General features: G+C 37.6%; 1 protein-coding gene across 1 annotated transcript in view; it reads right to left on the minus strand.

Moving 5' to 3' along the window:
- Positions 1–489: 489 nt before the first annotated feature.
- Positions 490–23,401, minus strand: part of KITLG (KIT ligand) — a 61,640-nt gene continuing 38,728 nt past the window's right edge. Inside the window, exons 3-10 of the mRNA XM_058190532.1 lie at positions 18,481–18,543; positions 15,248–15,430; positions 14,164–14,323; positions 12,720–12,809; positions 8,018–8,127; positions 6,278–6,354; positions 5,733–5,819; positions 490–2,489 (exon numbers count right to left, since the gene is read on the minus strand). Of these exons, the coding sequence (XP_058046515.1) occupies positions 5,780–5,819; positions 6,278–6,354; positions 8,018–8,127; positions 12,720–12,809; positions 14,164–14,323; positions 15,248–15,430; positions 18,481–18,543 (723 nt within the window). The 3' untranslated portion in view covers positions 490–2,489; positions 5,733–5,779. The remainder of the gene's footprint in view (positions 2,490–5,732; positions 5,820–6,277; positions 6,355–8,017; positions 8,128–12,719; positions 12,810–14,163; positions 14,324–15,247; positions 15,431–18,480; positions 18,544–23,401) is intronic.

Here is a 23,401-nt window from a genome sequence, read left to right on the forward strand (position 1 = left end):
CAAACTAAGAATAAGCCCCACCACATCACAAGGCCTCCCTGCACCATCGGATTCAACCACAATTCCCTCCACTTGTATTCTGCTCTTTGCAGGAAACTATTGAATCATCAAACAATGAAAATCTTTGTGAATTAACAAACAGATCTAAGTTAAAGACCAAAGAGATATATTGTTTCCTTGTATAATAATATATTTTTAAAAGCATTAAGTGCATTGAGTCTTAATAATTCACGTACATGTATTCTGAACAACATAGAATGAGATTATATGAATCCTTTCCAGAATGTCACATAGTTGTGATAAATAATTTAAGATGACAAGATTTTAGAATGTTATAGTGTTCCAAGAAAAAGGACAATTATAACGATTGATGATCATTCTCCTAGTAGGTAAGTAGATTAATTAATAATAGTAGATTATATAAATTTACATAACATTACAAAGGATGTGGAGAAATTATTACATAATTGTAAAAATTGTAGTTTCAAATATGTATGAAAAGTATTTTTATTTAACAATTATATAATGCATTATCTGAAGAGTTTGATACTGAGAAAATAATAGACAAGTTTGATATATTTGTATTAACAATGAATCAAAACAAACAGATTGAAATAGGTATCATTAGGCTATTACTAATTACCTCTTTTGCATTCCACATAAAAATTAGCATCATCATATGCACTCTATATGACATTCATAAGGAGAATATCTTTTCTTAGTAATGCAGCAATGAAAGAATTTCTGCAGGTGGCCTTGTTTTGCTCAATAATACCAAAAAGCTAATGGAAATATTTGGCTAACCAAGCCACAATCCTGAGATGTTATGCAAAGTACTGGCAGAGAATTTGTCCATTTACTTATTTATTACACATATTTCTATGCCACTCAGTTTCCAAGGCTGTTTCTATGCAATAATATTCCATAATGACTTATGGAAAAACATATCTGAAACTTTATAAAGATTTTGATTTGACTATGATATAGTATTGTTTATATGCAGAATTATACTTTTAGATTCAGTATTAAACACTCTGCCTAGTACTGTGAGAATTGGCAGTGTGAAAGCTGCTTAATAAATAGAACCGCTCTGTACCTTAGTTTACAAATAATTTGTCCTTTCTCCTTAGTAGAGCCTATTGATACAGGCCATATGCATTTGTTTCAAGATTAGCCAAAATTAGGAATCCAGATTTAGGTTATTTTAGTCAATCCTAAATATGTTACATAGCTTTCTAAGAGACTGTGACAGATATGAAAATAAATAAATCTAAAAATGTGAAAGTTTAAATAAAGCATTTATTAAGCACAGTTTTTTTTATCAATGCACCATAAAGGAAAATTTAACAATAGTTTAATTAAACTTACAATAGTTTAAACTTATTATTGGATTAGTAGTTTGGAATGTACAGCAATCCAACTATTTCATAGAAAATAAAATTCTTCAAATCCATTTTCAGGAAAAAAATAACTTAACATTATATACAGGTTTCAATGTTTTTAGTGTTCCATTGAAGTTCATGACTGGTAATTTTTCACCTGGCAATTGTTGTCCACAGTTTTGTTACAATTATCAAAAGGTTGAGAAATACTTAGACAAATAATTCTTTCCACTTGAGCTGAAGGAATAATAATTGATGGAGAATTCAAAATGATAAAATGGGTGCTGCTTTTAAAATTTATTTCAAAATATTCAAGGACATATATAAAAAGTTAAAGTAAACTTACTATCTCTGAGATGACCTAATTTCTGTTAGTATCAAGAATAGTTTACGTACTTTGATTCAGTTTCATGATAGTTATCCCAGATAACAATTTATATTCTGCCCCCCACCCTCATGTACTGGAACATAACTGGTAATCTTCCTTGCAACCATCAATGGGCCAACCTAGAATATTTGCATTTAGATCACTTCTACTGAACAGACAGTCACAACATTGTCAAACTCTATAAAAAATTTTGACACAAAATTAAACTCCACTTATATCTTTCAAAATTACTGTATCTGATTTTAAATGAAACTTTCCATCACTATTAGCCCAGTTCCATTGATGAAAGAAAACTAACACATTAGTCCATTGCATAAACTTATTTGCAAGACATAATTTCTGAAGTTTCCTATTTTTGTCCATTTCCGCATATTTCTTCTATTCATAGTCTCCATTTGTGTATCCAATACGAACTTCCTTATATTTTGGATCACATAAATCTTCTTACTGCATTTGCTAAAATCCACTGCAGATCCAAGGTGCAAAGATACACTTTGCTCTGCATTAAAAGTGGTAATCCTTTTTGCTGTAGACTCTTTTCTCTAGTGATGTTGAATTCCACGTTGATTTCACAGTAACACAGCTTTCATCCACAGCTCTATATTGTGAATATGGAGTCACAGGCAACAGCAACAGATGCAGACTCAGTCTGTCACTCCAAAAGGAATACAAATATGCTTAAAGCTGCTTCATTTATGAAGCAAACTTAGAACTGTTAGCTGCCTGGAGAAAGGGAAGGGAGGAAAAAGCTTAAAAACTCAATATTTCAAAAGCTATTTCAGTGACAAATGTTCAACTTCTCATATTAGTAGAAGATACTTTCACATAGAAATGGCAAAGGCTGCCTTGATAATGAAGGAATCCCAAGCAAGGAAGCCTTCAATTTTACTCAGTACTTGATTCAAAATATAATGTGATTTCATTCTCCTTTATTCAACCTACAGCCACCACCCTTTCCAATTGTTTTATACTTAAAGCAGCTACAATCTTTTTTAAAACATATAAAGCAGGGGTGAAATGCTACCGGTTCAGACTGGTTCGCCTGAACCGGTAGTGATGGCGGTGGGTGGTTCGGAGAACCAATAGCGATGGCAGCGCAAGGCTCCGCCCACCCACCCAGTTGTCATTGCTTCCTGGTTTTAACCCAGAAGTAACCTGTTTTTTACCCTCTGTGCATACACAGAAGGATTTGTGCATGCGCTGAGGGTCCAAGAGTGCATGGGGTGCATGCACTTCTGAACCAGTAGGGAAGGTAAATAGATTTCACCCCTGATATAAAAATAAAGCAAAATATAAAAGTAAGGCAAATAGAATTATGAAAGAAGAATGAATGAATGAAAATGAATAAATGAATAAATGGATGGAAACATTTCAAAGGCTTGGCTAAAGAGAGTACCTTCAGAATGGGAGCTAAGCATCACTCCTAAGGGTAGGTTGTGATTTTTTAAATCACAGAGTATGATTTTTTTTAAAAAGATGATGAACACAACAATGTGACCAAAACTCTTTTGGTTCTTTATGCACATTTTATGTGCAACACACAAAAAATTCTGATCATATTTTTGTGGCCCCCAATTTGACTTTTCTGATCATACTTTGTGGATACCCTGCCTAACGAAGTACAGTCCATAGACCAAGAATGTTGAATGAGCGATACAGGCCCCCCAGTGAAAACTCTGATGGTCAGGACAGATTTTTCATATTTTCCCCACCTGGTACAACTATTAGCAAGGTATCAGTTACATTTTCTATCATTTGAGCATCTTATCAATTTACTATGAAATGTATGGTGAATGATAGAGTGATGAAGTGTTGCCACCTTAGAGAATAAAACCACATGATAAGTCAGAAGAGAAAGAAGAGATAAAGACCAGGGGACAGAAAAAATAAGAGAATGAAATTGATAGAAAATTGGTGTTTGTGAATCGGGCAGAGTAGAACTGAAAATAGAAATATGGTGGCTGTGGATTCTGCATGTTTGTGCAGATGCATGAACACATGTGCACAATATATGCATTTAATCAATCATAACATGGCTGTACTCTTATATCTGTATGTAGAGACAATTTGTTTAAATTGTCTTTAATTTAAATAGGTTCAGTTGATGCTGCCTTTCTGAAGCATCAGCTGAACCTATATTAAAACTTAGTGGTTCAGTTTATGTCAGAGATAAAATGATCATAGTTTATTTCTGTATCAATAGTAAATTGATACAAATGGTAGCTTGCTCTTCTTTGCATGCCATGTGTACAGGTAGTCTTCGATTTATGACCACAATTGCAACTGGGATTGCTATTATAAATTGATGCAGTTGTAAAGCAAGATGTCATCTGATTGCAATTATTTGTAATAGCAATACCAGGACTCCACAGTGCAGTTATTAACCAAAAATTGTGGGTCATCAGCCGAGTAGCTAGTTCAATCCAAGCCATTCTGGGCTTGGTCCATACCAGCCCTAATCCTCAGTAAGTCAAGAGACTGCCTTTAACTACCCCTATGTGTCCATCGCTCCCCCATCTATAACCTTTTGGCCAGCTTGCATCCTGCCTTGCAACAAGCAACCTAACATCTACGGCTGCCTGCCATAACCAAAGAAGCCTCCACCAATTCAGCCCACCCCAGCTGGTATTCATTCAACCAGCTACCTTCTCTCTCCAGGCCTATATACTCCATAGTCTGGCCAGAAAGCACCAGCAGCATTCGTTCACTCCCAATCCATCCCAGCAAACATTTCTTCACCCAGAGCCTTCTCTCCTGGTTCCCTGCATGGCTCTTTCACCATTTGCTGTCTCTGTTTTGGGCCCAAATTCTCCAATAAACCTTTCTTACTTTCCTACTTTGTCCTTCTTCTGAAGGCAACATGTTTTTTGTAAAACTGAGCTATCTTTGGAACACCTTAGGAAAGGCAGTTCAGATTTCTGAAGGATGTGTTGTCTTTGTAAAGCTTTGCTGTCTTTGGAAAGAGAGTGCAGCTTTATGAAGACAATGCAGCTTTACAAAGAAGCACTGTCTTTGGAATGAAGTGGGGGGGAGTAGAAAAGTAGGCAATGTTTCCTCAAAAGGCTGGATCCAAAAAGGAAGCAGCAAAAGGCAAAAGGTCGAAGCAGGAAACTGGAAGAGAAGGCAGTTGGGCAAATGAATACTTGCTGGTGCCTGCTGGGTTAAGGTGGGGAGCACTTGAGGCTGGGAAGCAAAGAGAAGTGGGCAATATAATGAATGTTTTCTGATGTTTGCTAGAGCAGACTGGGGTGGCTCTGGCTTCCTGAGGTATGGCAAGCAGCCTCAGAGCCATGTCATTCTAAGGCTGGTTGCTGCTTTTCAAAACAGGGTACAAGCCAGCCAAAAGGGCAATGATATGGGGGGTTGGGGGGGAGAAAAATAGGTGATGGGGGGGATTTGAACTGTCCCTGATGTAAGTGTGGATGGGCTGTCAAGCACTGGAATTTTCATCACGTAGCTGGCACAGGTGGTAAGTCCCTTTTTTCAGCCCTTTTGTAACTCCAAACTGTCAATGAACCATAAGTCCAAACCTATCCATATTAGCCACTGTGAATTTACTTTGATACCCCATAGGCAGGTCTTAAAAGAAGCCAAAGTTGTCCAGCAAATGCCAGAATTTCCTTCTGCATCATAGCTGAGCTACGCTGAGGTCAATGATGGGGAAAACCTGCCAGTGCAAGATGAAATTCCAGTCTTCAATTCACAGCCTATCCCCTGTGTCCCAGCGCAAAGGCTCAGATCAGATGTTCATGTAATGCCATCATTTTAAATGCTTATTTAAAAGAGAGCAAGAAGGGAGATTACTTTATAGACTATGGCTGTATTGTCAATGAGAGCAGCATATCAATGTTCTGATGGTAGATAGGTTTATATGAGAAACCCTGAAAGAATTACTACAAAGTTCACTCAACTAGTCACTTGAAACCCCTCAGTCATAAACTCAAAATATTCTGTTTCAATACTTGCCTAGACGTGAAGCAGTAACAGTGTATATATAAAAAAGAAACAGCTACACTTGTAGAAGCGATTTGTCTTTGTGCTGCAACATACTAAAAAAGAAATAAAAACAAAGTGCTTTTGTGACAAATGCATTTTTGAAATTATGAAAATAATTTCAGATGGAAAACAGTCCTTATTTGTTAAGAGCATTCCACAATTACCTATTTTAAAATATATTCATATGGAAATAATGTTTTAGAATGTAACAATATATAGTGCAGGGGGGAAATGCATCAATTAGACATAAAAACAGAATTGTCAACAACACAGATTTCTAAACTCTCCGTTTTGCAATTTTATAATGCTTGCATACTAAGAAAACCCCATTGTATAGCCACGCCCTAGTAAACCTGTGTAGAATTGCAACTTTACAAAATCCTAACACAGGTCATGGGGTACATATGTTAAGAGTCCTAGAATCTTTCAGGACTAACATTTCCAAAACATATATTGAAATTGGGGAAATAGTATCCTAACAGACAATTGACTAAAAATTAAATTAAAATACCTTATCTCATTATCATCTTGGTTGATGTTAGATTGTGTTGTCTGGTGAATTTGTAGCATATGCCTGCAGGTCCTTTTCTATAGAAAAATAAGAGAACAAGCCTTATGGTAATGTAGAAAGAATACAATTTAATCAATTTCATTTTTTTTAAAAATGAAATACTAAAAGCATGTTGTCACTCAGCTGAAAGAGGAAAAGAATAGAAGTCAAATCCCCTTTTCTTTGCATTGATCCCATCTCTGGGAGATTATATATCACTGTCCATGTAGTTTTCTTGGCAACCATACAGCATGGAAATTGTTTGCCATTGCTTTTGTACATAAATGTGACTGTGTATAAATTTTCTTTCAGCCCACCTTTTTCTTACTATTTATTGATAGCAGAACGATATGAAGGCAGAATAGCCCTTGTGCCTCTTTGTACTGTGATTATTTAGTTGTTGCAGAAAGGTCACATTATGTTGCAGAAAGGTCACTGGGATACTATTTTTTATAACTGTAGGCAGCACAATCCCTCGAACTTCAAATCACAATCATTTCACCTTGGGAAAAATAATATTATTCTTAGCTAATCCCCAAAATTAGGACTATAAATGTTATAGAACATCTATAGTCCTAATTGTGTGGATTAGCTAAGAGTCTTTCCATTCCCCACTATCCTGTCAGAGCTGAAGAAGCTTCTTGGATGAGAAGCGAAACGTCTTCAAAAGAAAAAAAATAAAAGTTCAGTTGCCTCCTGAAAAAAGCACCTTTGGGACAACCATGACCTGGATGGCTGAGAATCTCTACAGACTTTTAGCTATATAATTTGGGATGAACAGCCTTTGAATTGTGTGGGAGTAGGAATGGATTTCCAGAGGAAAAAAATGAAGACTACAGGAACCAGGAGCACTACTCAGGTGACCCTGAGAACACAGATAAACCTCCAAGTGTTTCAACAACCCTCTAAAAGGATGCAGATTACCAGCTGTCTGCAAGGAATATAAATCCTTCCATTCCCCACTATTCTGTCAGAGCTGAAGAAGCTTCTTGGATGAGAAATGAAATGTCTTCAAAAGAAAAAACAAGAAAAACCAGTTGCCTCTTGAAAAAAGCACCTTTGGGACATTAGCTAAGAGTATGTTTCAGTAGTCTTCTACCGCAATGGTCCCCAACCTTTTGGGCACCAGGGACTGGTTCCATGGAGAGAGATTTTTTCATGTACTGGAGGGGGTGTGGTTTCGTGTGCTGCCTGTATCTCGAGGATGGGGCTTTGCTTGTCTGCTCGGCCTGGTTTCTGGCAGGCCGCAGCCCAGTACCGGTCCATGGACTGGGTACTCGCTACATCAACTGGGCCTGGCAATCCTCGAAGATTTGTAAATTTTGCCACATTTTAAAAATATTTATCATTGCAAGTGTATGAAATCACACTGCTGTTGCCAAATCTAAACTGGCATTCAATTCCACATCAATGCCTATTCCTCTTCATTAGGGAATCTAATTCCACACTGGAGAACTATCCTCTGCCAACAAGTCATCTGCCTCTAGACAGGATGGAGAGAGGAAAGTAAAGTAAAATGACAAAGCTTTCTAGAAACATAGAAAGTTTTTAAAAAATCCTTTCCTCAAATCCTGTCTGTAAAATCCTGTCTGTTTATTGATAGGTTTGCTTAACAGGAAATCAAGGTTCTTCACTCAAGGTCATATATGATACTTCAATTTAATATCCTCTTTAACCAATCATATATTTGATATTTCTCACCTTCCAGCATATGGCTCCCAAAACCAAGCCGAAGACAAAAGCCAACAATGATGAAAGTGCTATGCTCAATACTTGATTGCTAGACTTACTGAGGAAGTCCAATTCCGCTTCTGAAATTAAAAGAAAAAACAAAACACATTTTGTATTAATGAAGGCAGATTAAAACAAAACAAAATCTCCAGGGTAACAAAGTTAAGCTTGTGAGTCATGTATTTGGTAATACTTTTCTACTCCTTACATTGTAAATGATACCTTTAAAGTAGTTTGTGGTTTTATTAGGAAGTGTTTGGCTGCCTGAAATTCACAGCTTTATTTGCACTTCACTCGGGAAAGGCAAACATTCTGGCAACTTTATAATCCCATGTAACCATCTGCAAAGGAACACTTACCAAGTTATCTTCTTGTTTTCTCTTGGCTGGATTTTCTGTAAAGGTCTCTTCTCCCCATTTAAACTAGACCACATAATTTATCAGAAAAATACCCTTAGAAGCTCACAGATGTGAATTCTCAATAGGCAGAGTAGCAGGAACTGAAAAATGACACAGATTTCCCCAACTCTTCATTGGAGAACAGAGTACTATTAGCAAGAGCAGCCCCACTGGCAACTGAAATAAGAGTTGGGGCACTTTTGCTCATCTGAACATTTGAAAGGCAATCTATACTAAGACTTAGCCTATAACAGTGTTTCTCAACCTTAGCAACCTCAAGACATCTGGACATCAATTCCCAGAATTCTCCAGCCAGCATGCTGATTAAGGGAATGCTGCAAGTTGAAATCCACATATCTTAAATTTGATATCTGCTAAGCCGTTACAGAAGCGCTAAAAGAAGCTAAAATGACTAAAAGAAGCAGTAGCCTGCTGTTTGTCTGACACCCAGTGTCCCAACCATGATCAACACAGGTTTGTAGCAATAACTTAAAGATAGCAGTGAATGCAGTAGTGAAATCCGATTTTTTTAATTACCGGTTTTGTGGGCATGGTTTGGTGGGCGTGATGTGGTTTAGTGGATGTGGGTTGGTGGGCATGGCAGGGGAAGGATACTGAAAAATCTCCGTTCCCACCCTACTCGGGGGCCAGCCAGAGGTGGTATTTGCTGGTTCTCTAAATTACTCAAAATTTCTGCTATTAGTTCTCCAGAACCTGTCAGAACCTGCTAGATTTCACTCCTGAGTGAATGTATTTCTTGTTCTGTCTCTGGTAACTTTTTTTTTAATTTAAAATCTTGGTGTGACTCAGCTCCTATATCTATGTATGGTGGCTTCCCATATTTCTGTGTTATTCTTATGTAGGACAACCATCATGTGCATATGTATGCCCCATAGCAAAATAAGGTCTGGTGAGGAAGAGTGAAAGACAGATGAGCCGAAGAGGTTGTAAAAAAATGCTTTTAAAAGGTTCTGGCGATCAGGCAACTCAGCTGGGATCGTCAGAAGCCTTTAAAAGCTTTTTTTCCCTCTGGTGATCCCAGCTGAGTTGCCTGATCATCACAGGCTTTTAAAAGCATTTTTTACAACCTCTTCAGCCAAAGAGGTTGTAGAAAAAATGCTTTTAAAAGTTAAAAAAAAATTGGCCACGCCCACCCAGCCACATTACTCCCCCCACCAAACCACACCCACAAAACCGGTAGTAACTAATTTTACATTTAATCCCCGTTGTGCCCACACTGATAATCCTATACGCCCCGCCCCCGTGCATGTGACACCCCCATGCTCCCCCCTGCTTTTGGCAGATGGGCTCAGTAGGCCTGTTTTTTTCTCTCACTAGGCTTCAGAGCCTTTCTAGGAACCGGGGAGGAGGGAGGAAAAAATAGCCTTCCACCCCCAGAGGTCCTCCGGAGGCTGGAAACAGCCTGTTTGTCAACTTCCTGTGGGACCGGAAGTTGGCAAACGGGCCATTTTTGGCCTCCAGAGGGCCTCTGCGGGGGTGGGGAAGGCTGTTTTGGTCTTCCCAAGGTTCCTAGAAAGGCTCTGGAGCCTCGTTTCCGGCCTCTGGAGGGCCTCCAGGGGTGTGGGGAAGGCTGTTTCCCCCCCACCCCAGGTCCTAGAAAGGCTCTGGAGCATGAGGAGAACAAAAAACGAGCCTTCCCCACCCCCACCAGGCCCTCTGGAAGTAGGAAACAGCCTGTCTCCCTATTGCAGGTGGGCCCAGAAGGCCCGAAAATCAGCTGGCCGGCACACGCATGCCTGCCAGAACTGAGCTCCTGTGCCCACCCGGCTATGCAGGCCACCTGTGGCATGCGTACCATAGGTTCGCCATCACGGCCTTATACCAAATTAGATATGATCAATCTAACCAGCGTTGTCTACAGTGACCAACAAAGGCTTTCCAGAATTGCAGACAGTTGTTCCAATTGCTCCCTTTTTTATATGGACATCAAATTGGAACTGTTTAGGCCTATGATCAAATCCATCATGTCTATTTTTATTACGTGTGCCAGGTCTTGGCTGTGAAAATCCAGGTATCTACTAGATGGCACCAAAGGCATGCAGAAAACTCATTCTATATGTTATGGTAGGGGTCAGGACTTCTCTAGCCCAGATTTGATAACTGTGATTGCCTTAATACTTTCCTTTTATGCAGTATTCACAGCTGCATTCTTAACATTATGGAAAATAACTACATATTCTTATCCTGTTTGACTAGGTATGAATCCATAAGATGACTTGTCACTTAATTTTATTATTGCTTTGAGTCCATTACACAGGTAGTGAGTTTTCATCCCAACTATATTCTTATTAATACTATCATAAGATTTGAAAAATTGGCAAAATATTTTCCTTGCAGAATTCTATTTTCTCTGTAACATTTGTTATACCCCATCAAACTTCTTCCATCAGAAGACCAGTTACTCTGGAACAGGGGTCTCCAACCTTGGTCACTTTAAGACTTGTGGATTTCAACTCCCAGAGTTCCTCAGCCAACTTTGCTGGCTGAGAAACTCTGGGAGTTAAAGTCCACAAGTCTTAAAAGAGCCAAGTTTGCAGACCCCTGCACTAAACCATAAAACATGAAGAGTCAGTGCAGTGTAATGGTTAGAGTGTGACTGGAGAAATCTAGGTTTTGTGGCTCACATCCACAAAAGTTTTGCTGTCTGAGGAATTCTGGGAGTTGAAGTCCACAAGTCTTAAAGTGGCCAAGGTTGGAGACCCCTGCTCTGGAAGAACTAAATGGCTGTTCTGTATATTTTAAAAGTTTGTTCATTTTACAGTGCTTTCCCTCAGTGATCAGAAATATAGGCATGCCATTTCTTTGGCTATCCTAGTTTCTTGTTTATCCTCTAATTTCTTTCTTTAAAGGTGATTTTAGCAGTTAGTATCATAAGACATTTTTTAAAATCTCTTTGAAACAGGATATCTGGTTCTGCTAACTTTCTCATTGCTGTCTGTTAGAATTAAGTTTCATTTTGTCAAAATTCAAAATTCTTTGTGAATACATGCACAGACACAGGAGTGCACGCGCGGGCACACACACACACACACACACACACACACACACACACACACACACAAATCTATATTTGCTGTGTCCTCATTTCACTTTATTGTTTTCTTTAGTGATATTTTGTTTTCTCTAGTGATATTCCTTTCTGGCATCTTAATTCGGAAATATTTAGAGAAAATCACTTGAATACCTGACCTTAAGGTAAAGGTAAAGGTTCCCCTCGCACATATGTCCTAGTCATTCCTGACTCTAGGGGCCAGTGTTCATCTCCGTTTCAAAGCCGACGAGCCAGCGCTGTCCGAAGATGTCTCCGTGGTCATGTGGCCGGCATGACTCAACGCCAAAGGTGCATGGAACGCTGTTACCTTCCCACCAAAGATGGTCCCTATTTTTTCTACTTGCATTTTTATGTGCTTTCGAAACTGCTAGGTTGGCAGAAGCTGGGACAAGTAACAGGAGCTCACTCCGTTACACAGCAGCACTAGGGATTTGAACCACCGAGCTGCCGACCTTTCGATCGACAAGCTCAATGTCCTAGCCCCTAAGCCACTGCGTCCCTGATTTTAGCTTTACAAAATACAGTCCCAAGATTGTAAACTGAAGTGGTAGTTTGTGGGGCTCATAATATGGCAATGCAAGAAACAGATTCCTTTTCTATTTCATCTTATGATTTATACAGTCCAGAAAATGTTAAAATCATAAAGAAGCTTCTTCACCTTCTCAATTAGTAAGCCTCTTTAATTAAAAAAAAATGGGATTGAGCACTTAGACTCTAAAAAAAAACATGTTTTTTTATTTCTCTCACAGCTTCATCAAGGTTTAATAATTTAATGCTTCCCAGACTGAAGCAGAAGTGTGGGGGGGGGGAGGGAGAGGAAGAGGTGGATGAGGAAAAATAACCTCATTCTGGTGCCATTAAATGACATTCATGGGTATGTTATGAAATAATTAAGAGGTTTATGTATATTGTTTCAATTTTACACGCCCTACAATTCTCATTACCAAAGTTTAACATCAACCAAAGCAAAACCATGTGCTTCTTCTCCAAGCTCTATGTTTCGTGCTAAGAAGCCATATTAATGTTGAGTGCTATTAGACATGTTTGCCACTTGCTTCTTTCCTCTGCTGGCAAAGAAGTTTATTTAACCACTGGATCATGATTCCTGAGGATACAGAACTGATTTGCACAATATTGGCTGCTTTTCTTCCCCACTTCCCCAATTAATATGACAATATCGAAAGCAATTGTTTACACTTACTGTTGCTGTTATTGTTACTGCTATCATTCCTAAGGGAACTGGCCGCAACAGGATGTAATAAAAATGGCTCTGTGACACTAGTGCTTGAATCTGAGACAGAAATAATATGTCAGTGTTTATATATATATATTTTAAGCACATAGGAAGTTGCATAACACAGAATGAAACCCTTGGGTCGTCTAGTTCAGGATTCCTGTAGGATTCTTTCCCAGCCTGATCTGGGACCACATGTAGGAGTTTCCCACTACAATAAAGCTGGACCCATTTTTTTTGGGAGGGGGAACCCTACTTTTTTTTTACTGCTTTATAACATTTAGACAATTCAGTAAAAAAATGTGATCAGAAGTAAATAGCTATAACGGAAACAGAGCAGCTAAATTTTCTATATTCAGAGCCACGGTGGCACAGTGGTTAGACTGCAGTACTACAAGCTACTTCTGCTCTTCAATTTGGCAGTTCAAATCTCACCGGGCTCAAGGTTGACTCAGCCTTCCATCCTTCCAAGGATGGAATCCGACCCAGATTGTTGGGGGCAATATGCTGACTCTGTAAACTGCTTAGAGAGGGCTGTAAAGCGCTGTGAAGCAGTATATAAATCTAAGCGCTATTGCTATTGCTATTCTATGTTAAAAAAATATATCATTCTACAAAATCCTGAAGGATTGCTTTATGTTCCTAAGACATGTTGTTATGGTGTTCTGACGAGGAATATTTTAAGTCTCAAAGAGTCAGATTGAAAACGCTAACATTGTCCACCTGTACTTTTGATAAAAAATCTAGGGAAAGGCTGCTCTTTCAAAATCTTCACGCAGACCCTTCAGGAACCTTCTTAATTGAAGGTTGGGATGAAAGTGACATAAAGAGGTAAATAAATTTATTCCACAGTTTATTTTATTTTAAAAATTAAATAGCAGTCATGAGTTTTGAAAATGGATTGTTCTAGAGAATAATGGGCTAAACAGTGTAGAAAGATTTTGATCCCTTCTCCGTTTCTTAGCCAAGAGAGTCAGCATTATCTGAAGACATTTCTGTGATCATGTGGCTAGCATGCGTATGTGGTGAGGTTCATGGAACACTGTTACCTTCCCACCAAAGTGTTATCTATTTATCTACTTGCATTCACATGCTTTCGAACTGCTAGGTGGCAGGAGTCGGGGCAAGTAAGCTGGGAGCTCACCCTATCGCGCAGCACTCTAGTCTCAAACCCAGGCTGTCGGCTTTCCAGCTGACATGCTCAGTGTCTTTAGGACCCTGGTAAAGAAGGGTACATGTCTATGAAGTCAAAGCACTGTTTATTACTGATGTGTCTAGATGGCCCTTTTCCAAGCAGCATATAACTGTTACATTTACCCTGTATAATACAAGCTCATATTGAATTGGCACCAATCCATTAAAGGTGATTCATGACATTTGTGGATATTTCTATATATAAAAGAACATTTACCATTTGGAGAGGCTTCTGTTGTTGAGGGAAGAATGCAGTCACTTTGTTCTGGTCTTTTTGAAAAGATTTTGTAGGCCTCAATAATGCTGTAAAAGTGCTTGAAGAACTCTTCTGGAACAAATTTACCTTCTTCATATAGATGATCATGTTGGCTATAATTCTGAGAAAGAGGATAGAATCCCATTTTTGAAAAAATAAGTCCACCTAGTCTATCACTATGCAGGGAAAGTTATAAAGCAGAAATTCCTTCCTAGGTGAGTACATTATTTACAAGTGGCAAAAATACAGACGTGAAAACTGTACATGCAAATTCATATTCAACTGAAAAGCTTTTTTTATATAAATATTAAATACACAATTAAAATACTAAAGCAGGAATTGGTTTGGTTTATTTTGCAAACTGAAGCAGCTAATTTTAAAGCTGGCTTTAGACATAGTTTCTTTATGTTCTTTATATTTTAAATCAGAGGTGCATAATGAGGGGAGGATGGCATGTATCTCAGAGAACTCTTACTCCCAAATTTCTGTTTCATCTATTACTATGAAAAGCAAAGTGTTGTTTCCACAGATTAATTAGCAGTGCAAGCAAGCCATGCTTGCTACTCAGATATTACATTTGAAATAAGTCCTATTGACACAGCTTCAATGCATCAAATGTACATACATTTGATATGTAAGTATATACATATGTACGTACATACATATATACATACAAATGTACATACATTTGAATATGTTAAATAGACATATTTATTTAAATACAGGGATAGAAGAAATTGAATTGCATGCAGTAATTATTTATATATAATCTTTATGTTCCACTACAAACATATAAACCCAAGGGAAGGTATAAACATGATACATAAATATATATAAAAATTGAAATTATATATAATTAAATATATAAATAACTGAAGGAATTATATAAAATCATGATTTAATAAAACATTAAGAATGTTTGGTTTATTATAGTAGCAAGGTAACCTCTGAAAAAGCATTATGTTACAGTCACCCATTCTTTATATATTTTTATCTCAGGATATTATTTAGTAATATAGAGGAACGTTCAGATTTAGATTATTACCTTATTATATGTGGTAGAAGGTAAGCATGCCATCACATCATTGATGATCCTCCTTAGTTTATTGATAATCGAATAATTACTCAAGACATTTGACATATCTGGAAATTCTTTAAATTTATTGAGAAGATTATTTAGACTGTTTAACAATTCAGGGACCATCAAATGCAACCAACAGTGGTAAGGCTGTCAGAAATGATAAAAAAGGAAAAAAGATATATTCTGCACATGCTTTAATAATGTACAATTGTTAAAAAGTAGTTCAATGCATTGTTACATTCATTCATTCATTCATTCTCTATCTATCCACCTATCAACATTTATAAACTATCTCATCTCAATCTGCATTGGAAGCATTATTTTGCACTTTATTAAACAAATATTCAGCTGCCATTAATATGCATGGATCTGTGCCTGTCAGCAGATTTCTGATAATTCTACTTGTTTCTCGTGTCCATTAATTTCACTTCTTTATTCTTTTCCTTATAAGGAAAAGAATTAAGATCTATTTTATCTTGTTCGTCCCAATTCAATATGTTTATGAATCTTGACTCCTGGTGATGACATGGAAAGCTCCACAGTTTTCTTAGCAACATTTTCAGACTACAGGATCCAATATTTATGTTGTACTGAATTTGTCCTATATTTTAAAATGAGATGCATTTCATGTTGCATTCAGGAATACAAATTACATGTAAAAACCACTATGCATTAATAAAGTTGCTTCATTTATATATAGATTGGGTTCACCTCAACAGTGAATGTATTTTACTAACATGAAGTGTGTTCATACATCACAATAAGTCATAATGAGATTTGTCTGATTTTGACTTACACTGCTGTGTGAATCCTAATAATACCAAAGCCCATTAATATTGCAAGACAAAGACTGATTTTCAGTTATGAACATCAAACTCAATTTGAAAATACTATTAGATTTAAAAGTAATTAGTATTATTAGTATTAAAAGATAATTGAGCATCTACTGAGATCTCTACCCTATAATGCTTTCCTGCCTAATTTTTTATTTATTTATTTATTTTAATTTATTTAGTTTGTCAATCATGTACTAGATAATGGGTATAAGTATAAACATGGACATGAATGAAGGAAATGAGTACAAATGAATGGAGACAGTAGGACAGGTAGACATGCTGGTGCGCTTATGCACGCCTCCTTTACGGACTTCTTAGGAATGGGGTGAGGTCCATAGTAGACAGTTTAAGGTTGAAGCTGTGGGGGTTAGAGGATGTAACAATGGAGTCAAGTAGAGCATTCCAGGCGGTGACCACTCTTGCTGAAGTCATATTTTCTGCAATCGAGTTTGGAGCGGTTTACTTTGAGTTTGTATCTATTGTTTGCCTGTGTATTGTTGAGGTTGAAGCTGATGTATTCATTGACAGGTAGGACGTTGTAGCAGACAATTTTGTGTACTATGCTTAGGTCAGAACATAGGCTGCATAGTTCCAGTTTTGTATGCCCTAGTTTGCAGTAAAATGTTATTGGAGAAGAAGCTTCGTAAGATTAGGTTAACAACTCTTAATACCTTTTTGGCAATGCTGTTACAGTGAGCTCTGGGGCTTAGATAATTTGAGATGAGTACTCCTAGCTCCTTGACAGAATGAGGGTCATCTACGAGATCGTATCCACCCAGCTTGTATTTGGTGTTCTGATCTTTGTTGGCAATGTGTAGGACAGAGCATTTGTTAGTTGAGATTTGGAGTTGCCAATTACACGACCATTCTGAGGTCGAGGTCGCTTTGTAGGGCAGAAGCATTGTCAGTGGTGTTAAGTAGTTTTACGTCATCAGCAAAGAGGATGCAGCTGCTTGTAAAATGATTGCAAAGTCATTTATGTAAAGCAGAAAAAGTGTGGGTCCTGCCTTGGGGAATATCACTATTAACTGGTGCCGGGTTTGATAGGGTGTCCCTATTTTGACTACTTGTCTGTTTGACAGGAATGTGGTTATCCACTTGTGCAGTGATCCGGAAATGCCATAAGAGCTTAGTTTTAACAGTAGTTTGTCGTGTACCACTGAATCAAAGGCTTTGCAGACGTCTATGTAAATTACGTCTATACCCTGGTCGAGTTGTGTGGTCCAAATGTTTCTGCAGTGTAGGAGTTGTAGACTGCAGGACAAATTTAATTGTTACAGTTTATGAAGTGTTGTAGCAATAGTACTTAGATTTATATAATGCTTCATAGTGCTTTATAGCCCTCTCTAAATGGTTTACAGAGTCACTCTCAACAATCTGGGTTCTCATTTTACCTCGGAAGGATGGAAGGCTGAGTCAACCTTGAGATGGTCAGAATCAAACTGCTGGCAGTCAGCAGAATTAGCCTGCAATTCTGCATTCTAACCACTCTGCAACCACGGCTCTACCTACATATCTTTTTTTTTTTTAATGATTCTTCTGAAGTTGGAACTGGTGGTACTTCTAAGTTCATAGAATACTGCCACCATGGCAAATAAAACCAAATGTATTCACAAAATGTTTTTGAGTACTCACTAAAGAAAAGATCTTTCTCTCTCACACGCACAAAAGTTATTATTCTCTCTGCCAGCAAGCAGATTTAATTAGGCTTTTAATTAGCAGCAAAGAAACAACCTTAAAACATTGCAGTTCTATGTCTGTTTTTTGGCGAGGAAAAATTAGAAGCTTGGCAGGAAACCATTTATAATATTATGTTCTTTACAATTTAATTAGATGAACAAAATTGAATTCCTTATTAATACTGTAAGTATGTCAGTAACCACACACCTCCATGTTTGGAATTTAGAGGAGACAAGAATGCAGGCATAAAAATCTTACAATATTTCTGCTGCATAAAATCAAAGATTTCTTGTTCCCAACTACCATGGGAAAATGATTCATTTTATATAACTGAAGATTTAGATAGGTTGAGTCATAGGCTGCTTCACTCATCTGATTACTACATATATACAAATAATTAAAATTATATTGTTCCTTTGTACATATTCATTTCAAGTTATTATTAAATAAAATATATGGGAAAAAACAATTAAAATGCCGCATGTTAAATTTTAATAGAATTTCAATGGAAAAATTTAATTTACCAACAGGAATGTAATGGTCTCTGGCCAAAATATATATTGTTTGAAAAATCGTTGAATTAAAAAGTTCAATCTGTTTGCCTTTCCAAAAACTGAAAAGCAAGAATAATTGATGCTGCATATGTTTATGTTTTTAAATAATTCCAATAACTTTACATACCAGTGTGTCCGTCTTCTGGACATATCTAAGAGCTATCATATAATCATGTGGAAGATTTCCAACCTACAGACAACAAAGAACATGAAAAACAACTTAACTATTTGAAATAGAGCTAAACATATAAAGTCCAATCATGCTTGTGGCAACTTAACATGTTTACCTGACATGCCACTTGCATGACAGTGCAATGAACATTTTTTAATGCTGACTTTTTATTAATGAATTATGTGCCACCCATTTGATTCAGTCCAGATTTATTTTCATTTTTTTTTCAGTTCCCTGTTGAAGAATTGCCTTTCAGGTATTTTTGACTACATCTGTTTTAATCCTTTGCTACTGTGAATGACGAAGGGCATGAGGTTGACTCCTGGTTTATTGTTTGTCAGGGTATTCCTTGCATGTGAAATATCAAACTGAAGTTTGTTCTGCTTTGTTCTCTTACCTATGAAGGAGAAAGGGGGGAAGTACATGATCTAAGTCTAACAATGACTTGTTTTTCTGTTTTATCTGAATTCTGTAGTGGGCCAGTATATTTTTCCATGGGTCTAGGGCAACTTGCTGTGGCTATCTCAGCACCACCAGCTCATCATTGCCAAGTCACCTCTGCTGACTCACTGCCACTAAGTTGCTGTAGGACAATTCCACATATACAACTCACTGTGGAGACAACTTGCCATAGGTTTCTGGAAACAGAGCCAGGCAGGTGAGCAAATGAAAGGGTGGGCAGAGCACAGAGTGGTGGCCAGGGGCTTCTCATTGTCACACCGCCTGACCCTGCTTCTGCACAAAGCTCTGGGGAAAAAATAGTCAGGAATGGCCGCAGTGAAAAGGATGGGTAGCAGGGAGGTGACAGTGGCCAGGGATGTCCCATTTTCATACCATCTGCCACTGCTGCTGTTGCTGTGCCAAGCTCTGGACACCCCCACTGCCACCTCCCTGCCATCGTCTTCAACCTCTTCGGCCCGGAACACAGGGCAGTGCAACAGCAGTAGCAGCAGCGGCAGCAGTGGGGCTTGTGAAAATGGGACGCCTCAGCCTCTGCCACCTCCCTGCTTCTTGCTTTGCCCACTGCCACTGTCCCCAGGCTCTAAGGTCTGGAGTTTGGCATGGCAGGTCACTATGTGCTCTACCCACCTATTTGCTCACTCACCCAACTTCCTCTGGCCACCTGCAGTGACTTGTCCCCATGGCAAGTTAGCTGTGTGGTTGTCCTGCGGTGACTTGGCAGCAATGAGTCGGCACAGGTGACCTGGCCCTGCTGATCTGGCTGCGATGAGTTGTCCCATTCCTTTTTTCCTTAGCCTTTCCTTGTTTCTTGAAAGCCTTTGTATTCTAATTGGAAGATTGCTATCGTAATTTTGATTTAGTAATATTTTCTGTAATCTAAACATACATAGATCCTATAGCCATTCTTCACAGAGCCTGATTTCCATACTCCTTTTTTTCTAAAGTGTTCTTTTTTTAAAGTGTGGTGGACACTATTCCAAGTAAGATCCAACCAGGTCAGCATAAAATGAAATAATTACTCCCTGTTATCTTGATTCTATTGTCTGTTAATGCCCCAAAGATAACATTTATGCTTTTAGCAGCTCTATTATACTGCTGGTTCATGTTTAATTTGTGGTTATCCAGTACACCCAAATCCTTTTTTTTTTACTGTTCGCAGGACTTCACCACTTTTGCCTTACATTCTTCTTATTTAGATGCATAAATTTATGTTTCTTTGTTTCCTATTCATTTCTGTCATCTATTCAAGCCTGTCCAGAGCTTTTTGAATTTTCTCCCTTTCATTAAAAATGTATGAGTCACCTGCAAATGTTATAAATGAGTGAAGGAGTCACCCAAGTCACTGATAAAAATATTCAACAGTACGAGTACCAGGCCAGAGACCTGTGGCACTCCACCACATACTTCCTTCCAAGATTAAATGGGGCCAATAATGAACACTCTTTGGACGTGATCATTTAGCCAACTGTAGGCCCATCTAAGTAGCTCATATTTCACCATTTTATGAAGGTGAATATCACAAGGCACTCTGTCAAAGTGCCTGAACTTTAGGTGCACTATGTCTCTAGTATTTTCCAACTTTGTCAAAGGAGATAAGGTTAAGCTGGCAAAATTTGCTTGTAAGAAATCTAGTCCGGGTCCTATTAATTGAGCTTTCTTATATAATTGCTTCTCCAAACCACAGGTTATTATTTAGTAGGTTTCACCTTTCAGTTTGGACATAAAATGAGCTCATCATATTTATGACTGCACAGAGAGCTGAAAGATCATCATGTAACTCCAGGTAACAACTATGGGATACTGCAGTGAATTTGATTTTTGGCCAATTATGTGATAGGCATATGGCCATTCTAGTTTATTTATGTATTAGATAGATATTTACCTTGCCTTCTTTTCATAAGCTAAAGACAGCATGCATAATATTCTCTCCTCCCAGATTTTCCTTCCAATCATCAACTTGGGAGGTAGGTTGGGCTGAGAAAGAATGAATGGCCTCAAGTCCCTAATGAACTTTTGTGGCTGTGAGTGGATTTGAACCTAGATTTCTCCAGTCACACTCTAACCACTACACTGCACTGACTTTTCGTATTTTATGGCTTAGTGTATTGTGGGAACCTAGCCACTATGTTTTTTAAAAAGAAAAACAATTCATGCTTCAGTGCAATACATCCTAAATTATAACTTCTGTATATAGTTCTAAAACTTACAGCACTTCTACTCTACTAATAAATTTCCCTAGAAGAAGAATGAGCAACATTTTATTTTTATATCCTGCTTAGGGGTTATAGGGGACGAGTACCCAGTGATGTCATGGCATCACCAGAGTTGGTAAAATCAAACATTCCAGGTTTTTTTTAACTTTAATTTTGAGCTAGAAGAAAGTTTCAATAGGGGTTTTGCCTTGAAATTTATTTAATTTAATTTATATTGGGCCTTTCAAAAAGAATTTTTTTTAAAAAGTGATGCAATTCTAACTTTTAAACAATCCATTAAAACTCTGCAAAATATAAAAAAATGGATCTAAAATGGGCGTCTTTTTCTTTTTTAAGTGATATAGTTATAACCTTTAAACAATCCACCAAAATTTTGTAAAGTGAAAAAAAGGGTCTGAAAATTATGGTTATATTTATTCTGGTATGGCTTTATAGGCCTGTAGGGTTTTAGGGGCTACATGCAGCTTGTAGACTCTGGGCTGCTGATTTGCATTCTAAAACGAATGGCATCTGCCACTTTTTTCAGGTATGATTTTATTTTTCAGAATAGATGCTAGAGAATAGTTTGGCTTCTTGGGACTACTGTCCAATAGTTTTCAGAAAGAATGAGCCAATTTAAAATGTAATTAAGGATCAATCAATGCTAATAATAACCCAGTTAATAGGTACATAAGTAGCTAGAGTTCACCTAGTACCTAATCAAAGTAACGTATCTTCCCATTTAAATTTGTTGTACTAGACTCACTTGTCTAATTAATAAAAGAGGTCACTCAATTAATGAAAGAATTAGTATTTGGCAAGATAATGTCATTTACATCTCACAATCCTGTCAAACAATTGATATTCAAACCAAAAGAAAACACAGTAAAATTACTTTGAAATACACATTTCTTAGGACTGTGAAATTTTTACAAAATTTGTCAATTTCTATTGATATCTAAAGGACCAATATTTTTAACTATTTTTAAACGTGGATTTCATGTTCCATTTTAATTAATTTTAGAAATGGATACCCTGTTTCTCCAAAATAAGACATCCCCTGATAATAAGCCCAATTGGGCTTTTAAGCGCATGGCAATAAGGCCAAGCGCTTATTTCAGGGTTCAAAAATATATAAGACAGGGTCTTATTTTGGGGAAAATACGGTATACCTAGAATAATTTATCAAAAGCATATTTGGGCTTTAATGCAAAATCAAATAGTAGGTTATATTCAGACTTAGTTGAACTTAAGTATATTCAGATAAATCAATGATTATGTAAGTTACCAGTTTAAGTTCCAAACTAGATCTACTCTGTACAATGTTGGCTTTTAGATCTTGCATTAATTTTTAATTCTTACATAATTCTGTATTATATCTTTTTAACTCAAGAACAAACTATAATATATAACATAGGGATTGTATAGGTGCTTTTTCTTTCCCTTCTTTTTTACGTAAGAGTAAAGACATATGATGAGTTGATCCAGATTTCACTGCTTTATTTTCTGAAACTCACTCCCTAAATTAGTTCTGGATCCCATCCACATTTGACTTGCAGCCTCAATACTATCATACAATCATTTGAGAAATCTTACATTAAATGTAATTTCTTTTTTCCCCTCCAAATAAGAAAACTATGGTTCACAGGTCTGGAAGAAGCCACGATTTTGAGGCAACTTCAAAACCATCTTATAGATTTGGAAGATACTCATCTCCTCATGTAGATTTGAGGAGGGAAGGCAAAAGGGTGGTTGCAGCAGAGGGGGGTTTCAGCAGGTTCTGATCAGTTCTGGAGAACCGGTAGCAGAAATTTTGAGTAGTTTAGAGAACCGGTAGTAAAAATTTTGACTGGCCCGCTCCCATCTATGCTCTGCCTCCCAAGTCCCAGCTGATCAGGAGGAAATGGGGATTTTGCAGTATCCTTTCCCTGGAGTGGGATGGGAATGAAGATTTTACAGCATCCTTCCCCTGCCACACCCACCAAGCCACGCCCACCAAGCCACACTCACAGAACCAGTAGTAAAAAATTTTGAAACCCGCCACTGGATTGCATGGCCAAAAGGATCATTCAGATTCATCTGAACACAAGAGGATTTGGGATCTCTTAGCCAGATCCAATATCAGCCACACTTTAAGCAAAAGAGAAGTTCCTGTTTTCTTTAGTCAGTATCCTCAGAGAGATTAGAGCAGTGGTTCCCAACCTTTTCTTGTTTGAGGCACA

Source organism: Ahaetulla prasina, chromosome 7 (genome assembly GCF_028640845.1).
Source record: "Ahaetulla prasina isolate Xishuangbanna chromosome 7, ASM2864084v1, whole genome shotgun sequence".
In the NCBI taxonomy this organism is placed as follows: Eukaryota; Metazoa; Chordata; class Lepidosauria; order Squamata; family Colubridae; genus Ahaetulla; species Ahaetulla prasina.